General features: G+C 37.1%; 1 protein-coding gene across 1 annotated transcript in view; it reads right to left on the bottom strand.

Annotated features, from left to right (window-relative positions):
• Wdr64 (WD repeat domain 64) overlaps positions 1-19555 on the bottom strand; it is a gene marked incomplete in the record, with an annotated part of 121404 nt that extends 101849 nt beyond the window's left edge. Inside the window, 4 exon segments of the mRNA XM_013520508.1 lie at positions 2685-2788; positions 5207-5306; positions 13924-14054; positions 19227-19555. Coding sequence (XP_013375962.1) covers positions 2685-2788; positions 5207-5306; positions 13924-14054; positions 19227-19368 — 477 coding nt within the window.
• Between the last annotated feature and the right edge of the window lie 87 nt (positions 19556-19642).

Raw genomic sequence — 19642 nt, forward strand, 5'->3', positions numbered from 1 at the left:
AGACCCTGTATCACTTTGAATGTTCTTGCTTTGATTTGTTTATGTTTGTGATACTGGGATGCTGCTACTGTTCTATTTTTTTGTTTGTTTGCTTCTCCTTTATTACTCTCTTAAAAAAAAAAACAACTGTGTCATGGCCACCCACAAACTATCTTTCTTCTGAAGTGTTCCAAGGGGCTTTACTAACCAGGGACTTGTTTCTAGATGAGAAAGAGAAAATGAAGGAAAATGCTGAGCAGCAGAACGGAGGAGCTGGTTTCCTCTTCTACTTCCCAACATCCTTCTTTGGTGGAAGTTACCCGCTTAGAGTCCACTCACCTTCTCTAAATTTTCACAGTCCTTATTAATACCTTCTGAGTTCCTAAAATTTATTCATGGTGCAGAAATTTTACTTATATTCTATATTATCAAGAAAATATTTAACTGTATTAATTTCCCGGTACTGGGAACCGAACTCACGACCTTGCGCTTGCTAGGCAGGCGCTTTTGCCGCTGAGCTAAATCCCCAGCCCCATAACTGTATTAATTCTACTTGAGACACAACCTAAAATATGGATTAACCTATTAAAATATATTTAGCGTTCTTAGTAGCTATAGTGTAACAAATTATCCCAGTGAACTACACTTCTGTATTACTTTTCTCACACAATGTGTCATCTTCTTTGTAAGGCATGTAAAGTATTGTTTATTCCTGGTGCATCAAATCTTAGAATAACTAATTTTAAACAATCTTTGCTCTCCATTTGCATTGTCTTAATCAAAATGGATGTGAGTGTGTGTTTGTGAGCATATATGTGTGCATCATAAGCCTGTATATGTGTGTGTGTGTGTGTGTGTGTGTGTGTGTGTGTGTGTAGCATCTCTGGAGATACAGCAATACCACTACACTTATTTCACATAATCAGCAACTATTTCATTATGCAGATCATTATCCTTTTCCTTGATTGCTGTTAGATACCCTCTTAATTCTGTTTTTGAAGAAATAAAGGTAAAAAGTGAGATGGGAAATGATGCACGGAGGAAAAAAAAAAAGAGTTCAGGAAAGTTTTTATGTTAAATGAGGAAAATCATTTTTGTTTTCACATCATTTCTTCACAATAGCAGTTGATGACATGTACTGAGCGCTTGCAGTGATGCTAAGCCCTTTGAGGGCACTAACTTATTCAACCAGCTCAAGTGTCTTTGGAGGGAAAGTCCATGGTTCCAGGTGAGAATCCAGGGTATGGAGACGTCCATAGCTGTGCTTGTGCTAAACTGGAACCAGGCTCCGTGACCACACCCCAAGTCACCAGTGCCTGGCCTCCAGGGCCCTTCTTGCCCTGTCTTCTGACATATATGATTGCCCATGAAGTCAGCTTTTGGAAGACTCCTTGAGCTGAGTGTTACTGAAGGGTTGGAAGCTTTAGTCATGTGATGGTTGTTTCAAACGGTTGTTTACTTGTAGCGAGCTTGTCACTAGTTGGAAATGAACTAATTTGAATTTTAAAAATATATTTAACACCAAACATTTGCCTTTAATTTTTGTAGTGAAATATATAGACTATATCATACATTCTTTTAAAATCTTGTGTTTTGAAAATGAAAGTGTGAAACTTAAAAATCTGTAAAGAAATGGCATGGATAATAGCAATGTCTACCACATGTATAAGAATTGACTGTTCATAAAATGTTTCTATATTCATTATTTCATTTGATTTGCACTATAATCTGAGGAAGAGAGAAATAGATGTGAAAAGAGATGTGAAAATATACAAGTGCCTTATTAAATTCCCTACTTAACATGACAGCTATTAAATAGAGGGGCTAGAATTGGAACCATTTTGTAGGAAATTCTTTTTTTGTTTGTTTTTTCTCCGGTACCAGGAATCGAAGTCACCACCTCACACTTGCCAGGCAGACGCTGTGCCGCTGAGCTAAATCCCCAGCCCCTTGGAACCATTTTGTAAATACCAAGTCCAAGGTTCTCAAGAGGACCTTTCATTACATGTTTGGATGATGACAAAAATCACTTGGTTTGTGCGTGCTTCTGATTTTGTGTGAGAAATTGTCTAGGTTCATCTTTTAGTTATCATGATGTCATGTGGTTTAATATGCCTGAGGAACATGCCACATGCAGTTACCAAAATCTCAATAATTGTCTCAGACATTAGTACACAGTAGGGTACTACCCTTCCATAAAAAAGGGATCAACTTGAGTCATTTGGAGGAAAATGGATACACCTTAAGAACATAATGTTAAGTGAAATAAATCAGACACACAGACTTACATATCACATGACTTTATATATGAAAAATTCAAAATATAAACAGCAAAATAACAGATAGATAACTGGAACTAGGGAGACAGATCTTTTGCAAAGGGGAAGAGATGGAGAGAGGGAAAGGGAGGGAAGGGAATGAAAAAGAATTAAGATATGTTAAGTACATGTACCAGCTCCCCATGAGGAGTGTAATCACTATGGACCACAAACATGTACCCATAAAAACAAAAATTTAAAACAATTTCCCCAGAGCTCAGTAATCTCATTAGCATTTAGTGTTTAAAATTTTTTTGTCATAACTCTGAAATACAGTTTCTGTTTCACCTGAAACATGCATAAGGCATTGATAAAAGATGGAGAGAAGAAGAGCGGGAGGAGGAAGGAAAGAAGGAAAGGGGGAAACACCTCAAGCTTTTGAATTACCTGGTTGTTAAAGACTCTTATTAATCCTTTCTGAGAAGCTGTTATTAGTAAATCCAACTGGGGAATCTTGACGATACACTTAATCACATCTCGTCTTCTACTACCTGTCAATAGTATAATATTCATTTAAACTTCCAGCAATAAAGACCCTACAACTCATTTGTGAATTTGGTCTAAAAAAAGAAGGAAAGAAAGGAAAAGGAAAACAAGCAACATTTTGCTAGAAAGCTCTGAGTTACTTAAAAATTTGTAAAGAATAAAACTCAGTAACTGCTGTTTTTAATCCTTAGAGATACAATCTCAATATACAGAGCCCTCCAACTAAACATGGTACATGAATTCCCACAGGAAATGTAAGATACACACCCACACACCATACACACTTAGGTGCGCACATTTCAAAGACAGTGAGTTTTCTGACCATCTTTTGGAATCATCTCTCTTTTTGAGACTTTTTCTCACATCTCCTAGGAACCTGTGAATTGTCACCATTGTGGTTTACAATAAAATAAAAACACAGACACCTCAGAGTTTGCAGTATAAAAGAATGAAACTACTTCAATGCTGCCATCAAGGTTGTTTTGAATGCTGTGCATTTTGTAAAAAGACACTGTAAACTTTGATATTTCTCTGTTTATGTACTAAATCATAAAGCCACATATATTCAACCACTTCCCAGGATGAATTAATTCTTATAATTGTAAAATCTAAGGAAAAAAAAGCCAAATGAATAGATGTCACACTCTAGTATTACCTCATCCAAACATTTGCAAAAAAAAAAAAAAAAAAAAAAATCAGAGTCTCTAACAGGGTGTAAATTGTTTGTTAGGAGGATGTGAAAGAGTTGTACTCTTTATGTGTATAGAGATACAACACATGCACACACACACATCTTAATCAGATATACTTAGTAATGAATATCTGAGATATTAAAATGTCATGGAGCAAGATGTGCTAGGGGAGGAGGCAAGATTGGAGAAAAATGCTCCTTAGGGATCAACAATAAAAAAAGATTGAAAAACACTGTCCTATTCCAAGCCACCATCCATCTCTCTGCTCCCACTCCTTCTCCAATTTAGATTATTGTCAATACAGAAGCCAGAATAAACATTTAGAGTGTAACTGAGATCACATCTCCCCTCTATCCACAGCGCTCTTGCAGCTTTCTGCCTCATTCAGAAGTCTCTAGCGCGGCCTGCAGACTCCTGTTCATCCATCCTCAGACGCTGTTGTCTCTGCAACTTCATTTTCTATTCCCTCCCTTCCTCTCCCCCTCTGCATGCTTTTCTCTCCTTTTCTGAAAAACTTAGTCTCCTTTCAGTGGGGCTTCCGTGACTACCTGCTACTCCTGTCCCCAAACCAACTTCTCCTTCCTGCATTCCTGCTTGATTTTCCTCCACTACCTAACTTCATTTTCCCCCGTATCACAGAATGCCATCTGACATACTTTATGTGTCATTTGCTTGATATTTGTGTTGTCTGTCTCTTCCTGCGAGACTGTGAATTCCATGAGGTCAGGGATTTATGCCTTTTTTTGTCATTGCTGTGTCCTCAGCATTTGGAAAGCTACTCAGCCCAAGGAGACCTTAACACATATTGATTGAGGGGAAAATGAACTATAGAACCTAGTTATTCTTTAGAAACATGCTTTTAAAGTCCAGAGGATGCCACTCCATTCCTCTTCTGGCCCCACCTCACCTCAGCATGGAGCGTTCTTTTGTGTTTGTTCTTTTGTGGTAGTTCTACAGCCAGAGCCTGGGCTGTGACTGGCCTAACTAAAGGTCAAGGATAAAGGTGGGCTTTGTTCACAGAGGACTGGAGGATGTCCAGGTGCTTTGTAAAGAAACACCAGGTTTGGCCTAGACTGCGCACATCACCCAAGAGTATGGGATGGAGTACTGAAAGACAGGAAGAGACTCCGGGTTTTGCCTTTTCACTCCCCGATCATCTCTCATCATAGGTAGAAAAAAGGGAGAAAATCTAAGTGTCAACAAGGGAGAGGTGTGTGTGTCTTCAGACCCCAGGTCCAAACTGGAAAATAGATGAAACACATGAACCGGAAACTTCCTAAACTGAGATAATGCCCCTCTGTGACTGACCAAAATTCCTGGTTTCAGAGGCAAAGGCAACCCTGTCCAAGATAAGTGAGAGTGGGTAAGAGTATGGGGAGAAGTCCTAACTTGAAAACTTAATTCCAAGCATTAAACATGTGTGATTCCGTTTGGTACTGAAGCATGCGTTACTGAGATGCCATGGTAGAGAGGTTCAGTTGCCGTCTGAGCCTTGTCAGGAAAATATAAATGTTTTCATTTTCACTTTTACTATTTAGTGTTCCTTGGAGTAACGATAATATCTTAATTTCAGTGGCAGGCATAATTTCTTCTGAAACTGTAATTTCCCTGCATTTATGAAGAATTGAACAAGGAAATAAAAGGTGGTTTAAGGGAAATGATGTTTCAATATTTATTTTTGGAAAAAATGTTAAACTTATGCCAATTAAAAAGGAAAATTAAAAATGTCACCTGAAGTTGCAATTCGTTGTTTTTTTGACACAAGGAAAACCAAATTTTCTTTATCCACTTGGTGAGCAAGGGAATCTTCAGCTGAGAAGTATCCAAAGATCTGAAAATCCCAAATAACACATATAAACATGAGCAATATCTAGGAGTTGGCAGTAGAGTCATAGAGATTTAATGTTGGCTGAATTTAAAGTCTAACTTAGATTAGCAGTCAGCACCTTCGTGTATAATGCCTGATGATCCTTTTATATTTATAAAATATAAAAAGTTGATAGATTTAATAAACTATATCCTGATTGTGAAAGTTTTCTAAATAGTCACTTGTTTTTCTTTTCTGTGGAAGAACTGATGTAATAGGCTGGTGTCCTTGCTCACACTGATAGCTTTATCAGGACCTAGTACTTATTTGGAAATCAAATCAGCCTTCATCAGACAGAACCTCAGCTAGAAATCTTAACACTGAATGTTGTTACTCTCAAATGACTTTTTATACCCATTTTCCATGAATCTTTCTGACCCAGATTTTGTTATCCTGGCTAGCGGGATATTTGGAACATAAGACTATACAGTTCTTTTCTATTTAATTGTTCTAAATCCTACTCTCTAGGCACTGTGTGAAAATAAACTACTATAAAAGAATACCCTGAAGAAAAGTGTTATTTATCTGTGAATAAGTAGTCAAATTATGGCAATCTGAAACTCTGAGAAATTTGAAAAATATAATAACTGCAGGCCAAGTGTGGTGGCACATACCCATAGTCGCTGCTGCTGGGGAGATTGTGACAAGGGGCTCACAGGAGGCCAGGGGTTCAAGGCCAGCCTGGGCAACATAATGACACCTCATCTCAAAAAACAAAAGCAAGCAAACAAACAAAAATCTTGTTCTTGAACTGTCTTATTGGAAATAAAATTCTTATAAATTAATGATATTTAAAAAGAATTTTAAAAATTATTTTAAATTAGTAAATTGCTCATCATTAAATTCTTAGATGCCTGATATACAAATATTTCTCATACAGTTGAGACTAGCCAATGTCATGAATGAATAAGTGGAAGAAAGTGTGAAGTGCTTTAAAACATGAGTGTGCACACCAACCACGTGGGAGTCCTGCTGAGGTACAGATTCAGACATACTAGGTCTGGGGTGGGGTCTAAGAGGTTGCATTTGAAACAAGCTGCCCATGAGGGTCCATACTTGGGAGTTTAAAGGAGCTAGTGACTAACTGACTCAGCGGGACATAAGTCAAAACCTCTTATACATTAATTTATTTTAATAACATTTAATTTTAATGCTAAAGGATGACTTAGCATTATACTTTAACATATGTCTGCTCATCAGTCAGCACTTCTTTTACACACCCACATCAAAACCTACCAACACAGGAAAACTATTGGGAAATCAAGATCATCAAAACTACCACTCCTATACCTTTCCTTCTGCTCACCAGCGAAACCAGCACTCAATAAAAGCTTAACCCACTTGTTATTTTTTTTTAGAAATAAGTGCTCATTTTTCTTGGGTACCAAATATCTGGGTTTAACATCTAATTCCCTGTAACAGATTGAGAAAAAAAAAAAGAAAGGTGCTTTTAACCAGTCTATGTTAGAGTGGGCAGGGATGCTTTGTAACTGTGATGTTTTTGTCATCATTCACTGATGCACTGTCCAGCTAATAGTCATGCATTGATCTGCACCTAAGCCCCGTCTTGTTGGAACCCACGGAGGCAGGCTTGCTGCGACTGCTCACCCCTTTGGCTGCTTGCTGCCTTCCTGCCTGCCATGGACTGTTTCTCCTCTTCAATTCCACCCTTCTTTGGAACCAGCCAACTATGGACTGAAACCTATATAAACTGTGAACCAAATAAGTCTTTCCTCCTTTAACTTTGAGTGTCAAGTATTTTGTCTGAACAATGAGAAAAGTAACTAAGACATTTCCTTTTCCAAGGCTAATCTTGCTTCCTGTGCTTTGCATCCCACCCCCTTTTATCTTGTCCAATATTGTCTCCTTTTCCTTTCCTCAGCATCTTTAACCTCTCTCTACTGACTTTTCAACATTGAGAAATGTTCAGATCTCTGCCATCATAAAAACAAAAATACAATAACCTTCCAAAGTCAGCCACCACACAAATAATAATCCTTTATCTTTTTCTTACTGTTTTCTTCTCTGAGTATTGAACTTCCTCGCACTGCTGTTGAGCTTGGTTTACTTTTAAAGCCACATTTTCTTTCCTGTTGGCTCTAATAGCAGTCCATACTTTCTGAACTTTGACACCTCTTCCTTTGCTTTTTCTATTGCTGTCAGAACATTGACCATGAACATAATGGCTTAACACCCATTTCTTAGCTCACAATTCCATAGGTTACAAGTGCCAGATAGGTCTCATCAAGCTAAAATCAAAGAACTAATAGATGTGTGTTACTACAGTCTTTGGGCATGTGTGTGTGTGTGTGTGTGTGTGTGTGTGTGTGTATTGGCTTCCCTGACACCTGTTTACTCGCTGGATATCAGCTGGAATTTCCCAGCTCTAGAGGACTCTGTTCGGCTCTGGTACATGAGCCTAACATCTCAGCAACAGTAATGAAGTTTCAAGTCCTCTTCATGCTTGGAGTACTTCATTTCCCCTTTTGTCTTATTTTTAAGAACTCATATGATTACTCTAGACCCACCTAGATAATCTTTCTATATTAAACCCAGCTGATCTGTTCCTTAATTCCATCTGCAAAGTCATTTCACAACACTACCTGGGTTAGTATTTGAACAACCAGGAGACAGGAGTCTTAGGAAAGGAAGTCACATTTATCACTCCTCATTTTATACACACCACTCACTATAACTTCAATTACACAAAATTTTTAAAAATTATAAGTGCTCAATTGCCAGCTTAACTTGAGATAATAGTGTGAAATAATATTGTTCAGATAAGAACGTGAAATGACAATGAGAATGATGATTCTTTACATTTTTGCTAATAAATTCCAGTGTTTCTCAGGGGTGGGAGAACTCCACACCACTTTGCTGTTATTTAATTTGAAAGAGTATAATATGTTCTATGATACCTAACTTTGAAAAGCAGTTTATAGCCATTTAGCCTGAATTGTAATTTTCATATAATTTTTGTAGCGATAATGAAAATGCATCTTTTAAGCATCTGAGGACAGTGTGAGAAGGAATCAAGGTGCAATGTCCAAGGGGAGTCAGTGTTAGGTGCTTTTGGACTTAGAAATGGGTCCACATTCTGAATCCACTGTGAACTAATCATATAATCTCAAGAAAGTTATTTCTCTGTGCCTGAAATTTCTCTATCTGGAAAATAAATATAGTCATCATACCTCTGTCTGATGTGTTATTGTTAAGGATTGAATGAGGAAGTGAATGATTAGATTACCTAGTAAGTAGGAAAGTTAAAAAGTGCTTAGATTGCACCAAGTGCTAAGTAGGAACTCAATCAACATTACCATTTGAGGAATTAAAATTCCCAATTTTTCCAGAGACAGTATAGAAAGCAGAGCTAGGTGTTCTTGCTAGTTCAAAACGGCCCACTAAGCACTTTTGCTGCCTGCGCAGACCACACATCAGCCATGCACATCATCAAACACATTTTATATTCATATATATGTGTAGATAGATACTATTATTCAGGACATCTGTTCTTATAGAAATGATTGATTTTGCTACTTTTCTTTGTAACAGCAAAACATAACAATGCATCCCACAATCACTCCCAAAGAAAAGTAAAAATACCAAATTATTAACATTTATTGAAGGACATTGTAAGATATATTAATTAAACTTTAGAAGAGACAGCGGAAGTTTTATATGTTGAAAGGAAATGTTTCAAGCAAATAGTGTTAAAGGGCAGAAAACATCTCCTTTTCCTATGATGAGCTATATAACTTTGGGGATCTCAAATTCCTTTTTCAACACCTTCAAATTTTAGTCTAATAATTGTACTTGTGACAAGGCATATTTTGTAAGTATTATGTATAGTATCACTGATAAAATATTAATTTTATTTTAACTATGCTATTTATAGGGGTTGATCCATGCTTTAAATTACTATTGTAATCTTTGTAACTCTGTTGTCACTTAAAAAATTTAACTGATACATAAAAATCATAAATAGAAAATACACATAGGTATATACAACATAAAATTTGTTTTACATATTAATGAGATAGCATGGAATTAATATTCAATAGCTGTAGGCTGCATAATTTTGCATAATGTTTAAATCAGGTTAAACTTTTTTTTTTTGTTTTGTTTTGTTTTAAAACAGGGTCTCACTATGCAGTTCAGGCTGGCCTTGAACTCACTTTGTAGCCCAGGTTGGCCTCAAACTCACAACGATCCTCCTGTCTCAGCCTCCCGAGCTCTGGGATTACAAGTGTGAGCCACCACGCCTGGCCAGGTTAAACATAATTATGCCATAAAACATTAATTCTTTGTGGTGAAAACTTTCAAAATCCTTTCAGCTTTCAGAACTTTCACAGTAAGGTGATTCACTTTTTAAATTGCCTTTTATTTTGATTATATAAGGAACATATGTTCATTGTAAAGCATATGGAGAAAATGAAAAACAGGTAGAAGAAAATAAAAACCAGTATGCGACTTATTTTTTACCCTACTCTGGAACATTTCTTAACATTTTTAAAGTTAGCAAATATAATTTTAGCTATAAAATAATTCATGTGAGATTCACTTTTTGGGGGGAACACAATTTTAGGCATTCCATATGGTGGTGTATGACTCTTCTTTGAATTAATTTGTAATGGACTCCTACCAAAAAAATGTTTATGAGTTGTTCTGTGGAGACACAGCCTAACATGGTGCGTTAGGAAAAGTAGATCATGTCTGCACCAGACTTTCCCACTGATTAGCTCTATCAACTTAGGGCAGTCACATTTCCTTAGCTCTCTTTACATCTAATTTTTCTCAGGGTGAAGGGTAGATCTAGATTATGTTTTAAGTTGAGTCTTAAGTTTTCATTATTTTGTGATCTCAAATTCTCCATTGTGTTTGCATCCAAAACCTAGGAAAAGAAAGTGCAACTTCTTATGGCATTGCTACAACTGAGAGATTTATGTTTGGAATTATATTTTTAAATCTGTGCCTGAGTTTAAGAGTAAATCTAGTTCAAGTTACCTGGTAGGTTAATATTAGGTGATAAGTTTCTTTTAAAGTAATGTATACTGGAATAAAAGTCTTCCAGCCCTCAATTTCCATTTTGTAGATGACAGATCTGAAGCCAGAAAGGTTAGGTCGCATGGCTTGAAATAGAAAAGCCTCTTAGGAACACTGGCACAGATTGTGAGAAAAACTGTCAAAATAAAAGAAGAACCTCCCTGAATCATTTTCATAAACTTCAGTGGATTCTTCATGTAAAGTGTGTCTGAGGCTGGTGATGAGTTTTTCTATTAAACTTGCATATGATTTATAGGAACTCATAGGGTAATATCACATGGAATTATTAGCTAAGGAGAAATGTTCAGCTCCAAAACCAAAATCCACTTTCTCTGTGACTTCTGATAAGTCAGTTAAACTTTCTGTGCTTTTCTCTCTTCACCTTTGATTGCAATGACATTATCTTCCACATTCTATATTGGATTTGTTGTGAAGATTAAATGAGAACCTGAAAAGATGTATAAAAAAGACATTTTAACAAACGTAAGATTTTGACTTTCAATTGGAAAGGAAAAGAGAAGGCACAGATATTAAAAGGAGGCTCAATTTCCTCATCTCTACAGCCAAAAGCAAAAAACAAAAAAAAAAAGAAAGAAAAGAAAAGAAAGAAATTGGATCTACTTTTTTATGATCCAGATCTAGAATGTCCCTCCAAACTCTCCTGTGCTCAGAAGCAGGACTTTTACAAGATGATTGGATCATGAGGACACTATACTCATCATTGGACTAATCCACTGATGCATTCATAGCTGACTTGATGCTAGGAGGTGGGGCCTGGTTCCAGATGGGGCATAGGTGGTGTGACTTGGAAGGTATATCTCCTCCTCCCACTCCTACCTTCCCTCCTCTGCTTCTTGGCTGCCATGACATAAGCAGCTCTCCTTCACTATGCCTTTCTGCCATGATGATCTGCCTTGGAGCAGGCCTATCAAGGAATAAACTGTGAGCCAAAATAAACCTCTCCTTCTTTAAATTGCAGTTGAGTACTGTCTCGGTGGTGGAAAAGTGACTAAGACAGATTTTGGTACCAGAGAAGTGGGATTGTTGCTGTGACTATATCTGACCATATGATTCAGAAGCCTTTGAAACCAGCTTGCAAGAGGAGTTTGGAAAGGTTTGGAGATGCCTGCTGGAAAGGCCTTAGAATGCTGTCAGCTGGGCTTCATGTGAGATTCTGGCCAGAATGCTGAAGACCACAATGCTGATAGAAATAGAAACAGTAAAGGCCAGGCTCAGGAGATTCGAGTTGAGAACAAGGACATTGGCAGTTGAACTTGAGGCTATGTGTGTTATGCTCTGGCAGAAAATCTGTCTTCATTTTACCCATGTCCTGAGACTTTGTGGGAGACTGAAATTAAGGGCATTGGACTACTTAATCTTGCAGAAGAAATTTCAAGACAACCCAACATTCAGGCTGTGGCATGGGTACTGCTGGTTGCTTTTGGCCATGTGTACAATGATAGTACCAAAAAGCAGAGCTTAATAGAAAAAATTTGCTGGTGGCCAGAAAAGAAGTAAAGTTGAGGTTGTAAAGTTGGGGCCAAAGAGAGTTTGGTTGCTGAAAAGATTGTGGTTAAAAAGAAGTTAAGAATTTGCATCAATATACTAGGAAAGACACCTTTAGGGCATCTCAACTCTTTATTGCTGAGGCCTTATGTTTTGTAATAGCAAGGACTTGAATTCAATCATCAACCTGAATAAACATGAAGGAGATTCTTCCCTAGTTAGACCTCCAAATGACTACACAGCCTAGATAACACTTTGGTTGCACTCTGATGGGACCTTGACCAGACGGTCAAGTTCAGCTGTTCCTAGACTCCTAATTCATGGAAACTGTGATATAATGTGCATTTCTTTAAGTTGCTCAATTTATGGTAAATTGTTCCAGTAGCAATAAAGAACAAATACAGTCTCTTCTATCAAGTAAATTTCCTGTAATTCCTATTCTGCTAAGATTTTCTTTTAGAAGAAAGAATATCTACTGAATTTTTATCAAATATCTGCTTTGCTTTTATTTTAGGATCAGAAATCAGCGAACTTTTTCTGAAAATGGCCAGGTAGTAAATAGTTTAGGCTGTAAGCTCTTCTGGTCTTTGTCATAATCATTCAGTTCTGCTACTGTTGCTCAAAAACAGCTATAGACAATATGTGAATGAGTGAGCATTACTGTGTTCTAATAAACTTTATTTACAAAAACCAGTAGCTGTCCAGATTTGATCTCTAGGCCTTAGTTTGCTGATCTTTGATTAAGATGACTGCATCATTTCTCCCTCTTAACTTGTTAAAAGAAATGTGTTCATGGCTTTTCTAATATTGAGCCTTCCCAACTTTGTGGAGTAAATTCGATTTGGAAATGAATTTTTAATGTGCCACTGTATTCAATTTTAAAAAACTTTATTTAGGACTTAAGTATTTAAATTCATAAATAATACTGGCTTATAGATTCTTAGTTCAATTCAGTGTCATTGTAGCTCCCTAAAATAAATTGAATAGATTTGTTTTTCCTAAATTATTAAAAAATTAATATGACTTGGGAATTATGTATTCTTAAAAGCCTTAGAAGCTTCTGTTTATAATTTTTCCCAAGTCTACGTATTCCTTTTTTATTTGGTTAGCTTTGGGATTGGAACTATAATTTTTATAAACTTCTAATTTTACTCCACTAGTGTTTATTGATTATTGATATATTTTTTTAGACTAATATATGATCAATTTTGTAATGGCCCCAATGTAGCTGAATGCAAGACATACATTTCCTATGTCTTGGGTTCAAAATTCCATTTATGCATATCTATCAGTTTGTTATACATGATGATTAAATTCTGTAGATCATTAATTTTTCTCTTGTCTATTGATTTTTTTAAAAAGCTAATTTTAAAATTATTTTATTATTCTTTCAGCATGCGTATAATTTTTTTCAATACTGTGCCAATCAGATAACACTTCAACAAATAACAGAAGTGATCAATCATAGCCTCTCCTTTCTTTTATATTAAGGATTTAGATAGACTAAACATTTGTATACATTGACACTACTGAAAATAAATATTTCATTTAGAATGTAATGAAGGTTGTTAAAATCTTGGTTGCTGTTAATGGAACTTATACTCTTTCAATTGGCAGGTGGGCCTAATAGTATTTAAGAGCTACTCACCAATAATATACTTAACACAAAACTTTCCCCTCAGTGAACTAATGTTTTATGCCCTTATCTTGTACGCTGAACAACTACTGCGAATGTAACAATATGCAATGTGTTGATTATTATTATTCTCCTACTAGCCTGTTTTGAAACTCTGTTTTATTGTTATTTCTTGCTTTTTCTAGTTAAAATAAAAAATATATATATTTAACAATAGCTACCTGGCTTGTCCACTTTATGTTGTTGACAGTGGCCATGTCTTAATAATCAGAGAAGTTAGGTCATGTCACATACACATTGTGCATTTAACCCCTATGGGAGTAACACTTATTTATTTATTCTGAACAATGACAAATAATACCTGGATTTCACATTATAAATACAAAAAGTTACTACCTCACACCAGTCTATAGGTGCATCAGGGTTCTTGCAGAGCTTCCTGTAAAAGCACTTCACATCTTGACTCCTCATTTCTATATCAAAGAGCTCCTGCACTGCTGCATAAAACTTGTCATAATCAATCACATCTGTAGTGAGAAAAGCACAAGTACATTGTCACTAAATTCCAAAGACTACATTTCATATTTCAGGTACTTTTTGTATTTTCTAATCTTCTATTTTCCTGTTTCAAATGAATGAAAACCAAATTTATCTGCATGTTAAAGATCTTGTCTTTGGAAAAATTGTAGCCGTGGGCTAAAATATTACTAAATTAAAAGAAAATATTTTTACTTGAATGTTGTGTATCTTCTCCATATCTTTTGTTTCAGTTCTTTTAGAAGTTTTGTGCAGGAATAATAAGATAAGAAAATGAATTAAAGAGAATTACTCTTTCCTGCTATGAAAGTTTCACCAACTAGAGTATCTATTAGAGTTCACCTGAAGTGGAAGGCAGAAGTATGCAAATAGCACTTACAGGTTGGTTTTTTGATCACATGCAAACACAAACATTATTGCTTGAATCTTGATTTTGCCAAAATATTGATTCATTGAGGTAAGACTACTGAGGCTAAGGACAAAAGCATGAGATGCAATGACTCTTAAAACTGTATTGATAAAATCAAATTCTTTTATTTAATTAACAAAAGAATATTAAGCATAATTATGTATCAGAACTGAGCTAGACATTGGACTAGATGGAAAACTAGGTCAGCAAATCTCTGCTCTCAAGGAGCCCACATTCTAGTGGAAGGATCAGAAAATTAACGAGAACATTTTACGTATTTTGGTAGGCAAGACTCATTAATAGATGTTAAATTAGTGGTTATCTGTTTATAAGGTAGGAAGCTAAAATTGCTGCAAAAAGACTTGAGGGATGAGATGCTAGAAATGTTTTTGCTTTGATTTGGTTGGCTTATTGACAAATGTTCACATTTATGGTTCCACTTAAGATTAGTAAAATTCCACTTAAGATTTCTTGTTATTTCTTAACGTTCTTGTTATTTCTTAAGGTTCCACTTAAGATTTATGGGTTAGTAACTTTTAGGGTCTGTCATATCTCAGTAACAAAGTGAAAATAAATTCCAGCATAGAATGAGAAAGGGGAGAAAGGAAATCAATAAGGAGCTGTGATAGAATTATATGGTGCTGGGGACAGAGGGGACATCATCAAATGTCTCTTTAAGGAGGTGGGTAAAATTTTGACCCGAGGCTTGATGAGCAATCAGGAGTCAACCATGTCTAAAGCAGAAGAGAACAGCTAGACAAAGACTGATAAACACCAGGTCCGAGGCTGGAAAGAGCATGATGTTTTCTAATAAAGTGAGTATAAAGCAGAGAGGAGACTAGCAAAAATGCTGAGGGCTGAGACCAGAGTCTCCTCTCCGGTAGAGCCTAAGCTGCAGACACAGTATTTTATTCCAAATATGATGGTAGACTCTCACTGTAGGGTTTTATAGATGAAAATGACATAATGTGGCTCAAATTTTGTTTTTTAAATGCTACTGGGAGGAAGCATCATTAAAAGATAGAAAACTAGCTGGGGATATTGCACTAGTCTAGGTTTCAGATAATGGAGGTGTGGTCCAGGATGAGACTGAGGGTGATTGTACATGCTGGGCTGCCATGGAAGGTCTCATTTATGCCTTTTCCTAATTTGATTATCAATACACACCCTTTGACTCCTGAAAGTGGCTCAATTGGATAACAAGTGATAGGGGCACCCTGAAGATAGCAGTGCACATGGTGAGACTTGATGGGAAGTAGAATTGCGAGGGTTTGCTAATGGATTGGAAGTTATTGGGGGCAGAAGCAGAGAGTGAAGGAAAGGAAGAAAGCTAAAGCAATGGTCCTCATCCAAAGGACATTTGTGCCCCATCCCCCATCCACCTCCAAACTTCTCTCCCTCTCTCTTTCCCTCCCTCCCCCCCTCTCTTACACACACACACACACACACACACACACACACACACACACAATTTGGCAATCATGGCAATGTCTGCAAACATTTTGATCATCGCAAATGGGGTGGATATTCTACTAGCATCTACTGGGTAGAGACCAGGGATGCTGTGATGCATTCTACAATGCGTAGGACAGATAGACAGACAGACAGATAGATAGATAGACAGATAGATAGATGAATTATTCAGCCAAAAGGTCAATAGTGCCTAGGTTGAGTAACCTTGGTCTAGAATGGCACTCAGTTTTCTGATATTAAAACTCAGCAAATGTTAGTACTGTTTTATCCAAATGGGTAGCTGAGAAGGGACTACGCCTCCTTGGGGAAAGTAAAATATTTCATTTTAGTCATATCAAACTTCAACTTCCTATAATACATCCAAATAGTTACTTAGGAATTTTAAATTCACACTAACTAGTACAAAATATGTGTTTCATTGTAAATGTCACTGGATGAAGGTGAGATTTTCCTGTTCTGCAATAATTTCAATTCTACCAAGTCACTGGCAAGTTTTAAAAGCAATACTGCTGGGACAAATTCCTTCAGTTTACCTAATATAATTTTTAGATAAACACCGCTCCTAGATCTTAGCTCCTTGGCTATAGTAAAAAGTAGACCCTATTTTCCATATCTGTCAATGAATATGGATTTATTTCATACAGTATTAGAGCCTGATATAAACTATGATTATATATTTCTCTTCTCATCAAAGTTTCAGACCAGTCCTTGAGTCAAGAAAGGTCATTTGTCTAGTAGTACTTAGTTTTTATCTAGTTTTAAAAATTGTAGAGGAAGGACATTTTCAGTGCGACTCTGTCACTTCAAGCTTCTCAATGAAAGCAAAGTTGATATCTATGTTTAGCCCACATTAAGGACTCCTTCCTAGTCACCAGACCCTCTGCTAGCCTTAAGGTTGCAAAACCATCAACACTTATAGGTCACTGTGGGGAAGAAGGGGCAGGAAAAAACACATATATATCAATTTTAGCAGGCTAACTACACAGGTAAGTTTCTTAAGAGAGCAATAAGTGCATGAGCAGTACTAAGGATGGCTTTGTTTGGGGGAAGTTCAGAAGTGTTTCCAAAGGTGTGTCATTTGATTTGAGGCTTGAAATATGAGCAGGAGTTCACAGGCAGGAGCAACATGGGCATATGAGTGTACGCACATACACACACACACACACACACACACACGCACGCACACACCCCACCCCCACCCCCATACACACAAAGGAGGCAAGGAATTCTACATTGGGAATAACGTGCAAAATCAGTGATTAAAAGTGTGTCATATTAGAAATGCTGAAAAGTTCATGGCAAATGGCGTAGGAAGGAAAGTGCCAGGATCTGAAGTTGGAAAGGTAGGCTGAGGCATGATTGTGAGTGGCTACGCATGCCATGTTAACATACAAATTTTAGAGGTGATCTAATAAGTCAGAAATATAGAAGATTCAATTTTTGAAGGCAAAACTACAGAATATAAAGGACAAGAAGACTCTTATGTTGAGAAACTGCTGTTATAAGCAAAACAGAGTTACCCTGATATAGTCAAAGGTTATCCCAAGATATCTGGCTTAGATTAGGTAGATGAAGTTTGTGCTGTAAGAATGAGTGAGATGATAGTAGAGCAAATCTCAAGGACAAAAAGAGGCCAAGATAGGATGAAGAAAGAGAAAACCCAGAGGATAGTGGTATGACAAAATGCAGGTGGAGGAGGTTTCTTGAAGCAAAAGCTGCTAACAGTGTTAATGTAGTGAAATTGCCACGTGGGCCACAAAAGGAAAAGCAGCTTATTGAATTTGGCAAGCATATTAGGTAATGGAATACCTCAGTAAGGTATTTGGATTTTCAGCAAAGTGATGTGGAAAGCCAGACTGAAGTAGATTGAACATGAAGTGAGGTTGCTGTGTGGAACTCCGGTGGAAAAGCAAGTGAGAAACACACAGTGGTAGCGGAAGGGAAGAGAAAGTCAAGGTCAGGACGCTTGAATGTATTTTTAGATTGAGAAGACAAAGCCAGTAGAAAAAGGAGATCTTGAGGCTGTTGCAGCAACTGATAGCCTTGCGTTGGAGGAGGGGAAGACAGGTGCTGCTTTAGTAGTTTGGAAGTAGAGGAAAGGGAATTGGACAGACCTCTTCGTCTTTGGCCTTGCTTTCTTATATGATTTAGGAAGCTTGGCTGGAAGGAGTAGAGAACTCACAGAGGATTAAGAAAAATTGGTAAGAATTTGGGAAATCAGTTACAGAGAGAGGTAAAACAAACTAGGGGGAAATGAAAGTTTTGGTGAGTAGTTTAGGAAGCCCAGCCAAGTTCACCACCATCTCAAAGGTCTGAGTCCTAGATTTAACACTTAAAATGACTTGAGCAGGTGACTTATCTCTACCGCCTGTTTTTCACAAATAAAATGGACAAAACGGTAATCTTTGTCCATTCATATTATTACGAAAATGAAATGAAATTATATTTCTTAAAGTGACACAAATTATTAAATACCACTTAAATAATACTGGCTTGAGTCTGCACACTTAAAGACAAGACTTTTACATACATGTGACTATATAGCTGGGAACAGTGAAAGGCTGGCCTTGCAGTTATGTGGGCCCTGCTCCTTTTATTGCAAGAGCGGGATTTGTTCTGTTGGTTTTTGGAAGGCAGCTAAGCTCACCACTGTATCACCAGTGCTGTTGTGTTGGTTTTTGTATTCAGCCTAATTTTTCATTAGTGTCCTCAATGCCCCAAAACTGCATGCTACACTATTTGTTCTGGCATGGTCACAGTGATGTACTTGAAGCTTGCATTCAGGTATGTTCTGCTAAAACTCCTGAACACAATGTCCACCACATTCCCCTTACTTTGGTGCACTCAAATTCGGCTTAGAAACATGAGGAGTGGTCCTGACAGTGGACAGTGAAGCAGGAAATGCCATACTGCTTAATAAAGTTCTTATGGTCTCCTGATACACTTAGGGAAATGGCACACATGGCTTGTCACATGGTTGTATGCACTGCTGAGAATGTCAGGTCAACCACCATGCTATCAAATGGAAGTGCCTACAAAATAACCACTAGGTATCATTTAATCCACTCCTTTAATTTCACAGGTGAGCCAGCAAAGGTTCAGAGAAGTACTGTACAAAGACCTTCCCCAAGTCTAATTAGCTACTGAGGAACTGAGAAAGAAAAAGAACTCAGGTCTTCAGGACCATGTTCCATGTCTTTGCTGTTACGCTATGTCACTTTTCTTTGACAGCTCTAATCAGCAAACCCAACTGGACTTCCCTGGTAATCATAGATCTTACCTTCTTTCTGGGTAAACAAGCCTGCTCTTTCATCTCTTTTCTGAGCTGCTATCTGTTCAACCAATCTTTCAAGTCTATTCAAGGCCGTTCTGAAACTGTAAATCTGAAGTGAAAGGGAGCGCTTGTCCTTTGAGACATCCATATGGGCAGTGAATCTTTCAGGACAAAAATAAGACTGCAAACTTGCCAAAGTGGAAAATCCTTCAGGTTTTACAATTGCTTCTCTGCTGCCTCAATTTTTGCTCTATGTCTCATTCTTTGATCTTAGGAGTACCATTCTATGGATTACAGTAAGAGTTAGGATGTTAGGATGCTAGCAGGACAGCTGATTTATGTGCTCGTATAGACAAACAAACAGAAGTCCTGACCTCATAAAGTTACCAGTGTTCTTCATATGGTCTTCATTGCATCATAAT

This window comes from Chinchilla lanigera, unplaced genomic scaffold (genome assembly GCF_000276665.1).
Source record: "Chinchilla lanigera isolate Chin_1 unplaced genomic scaffold, ChiLan1.0 scaffold00005, whole genome shotgun sequence".
Taxonomy (NCBI): domain Eukaryota; kingdom Metazoa; phylum Chordata; class Mammalia; order Rodentia; family Chinchillidae; genus Chinchilla; species Chinchilla lanigera.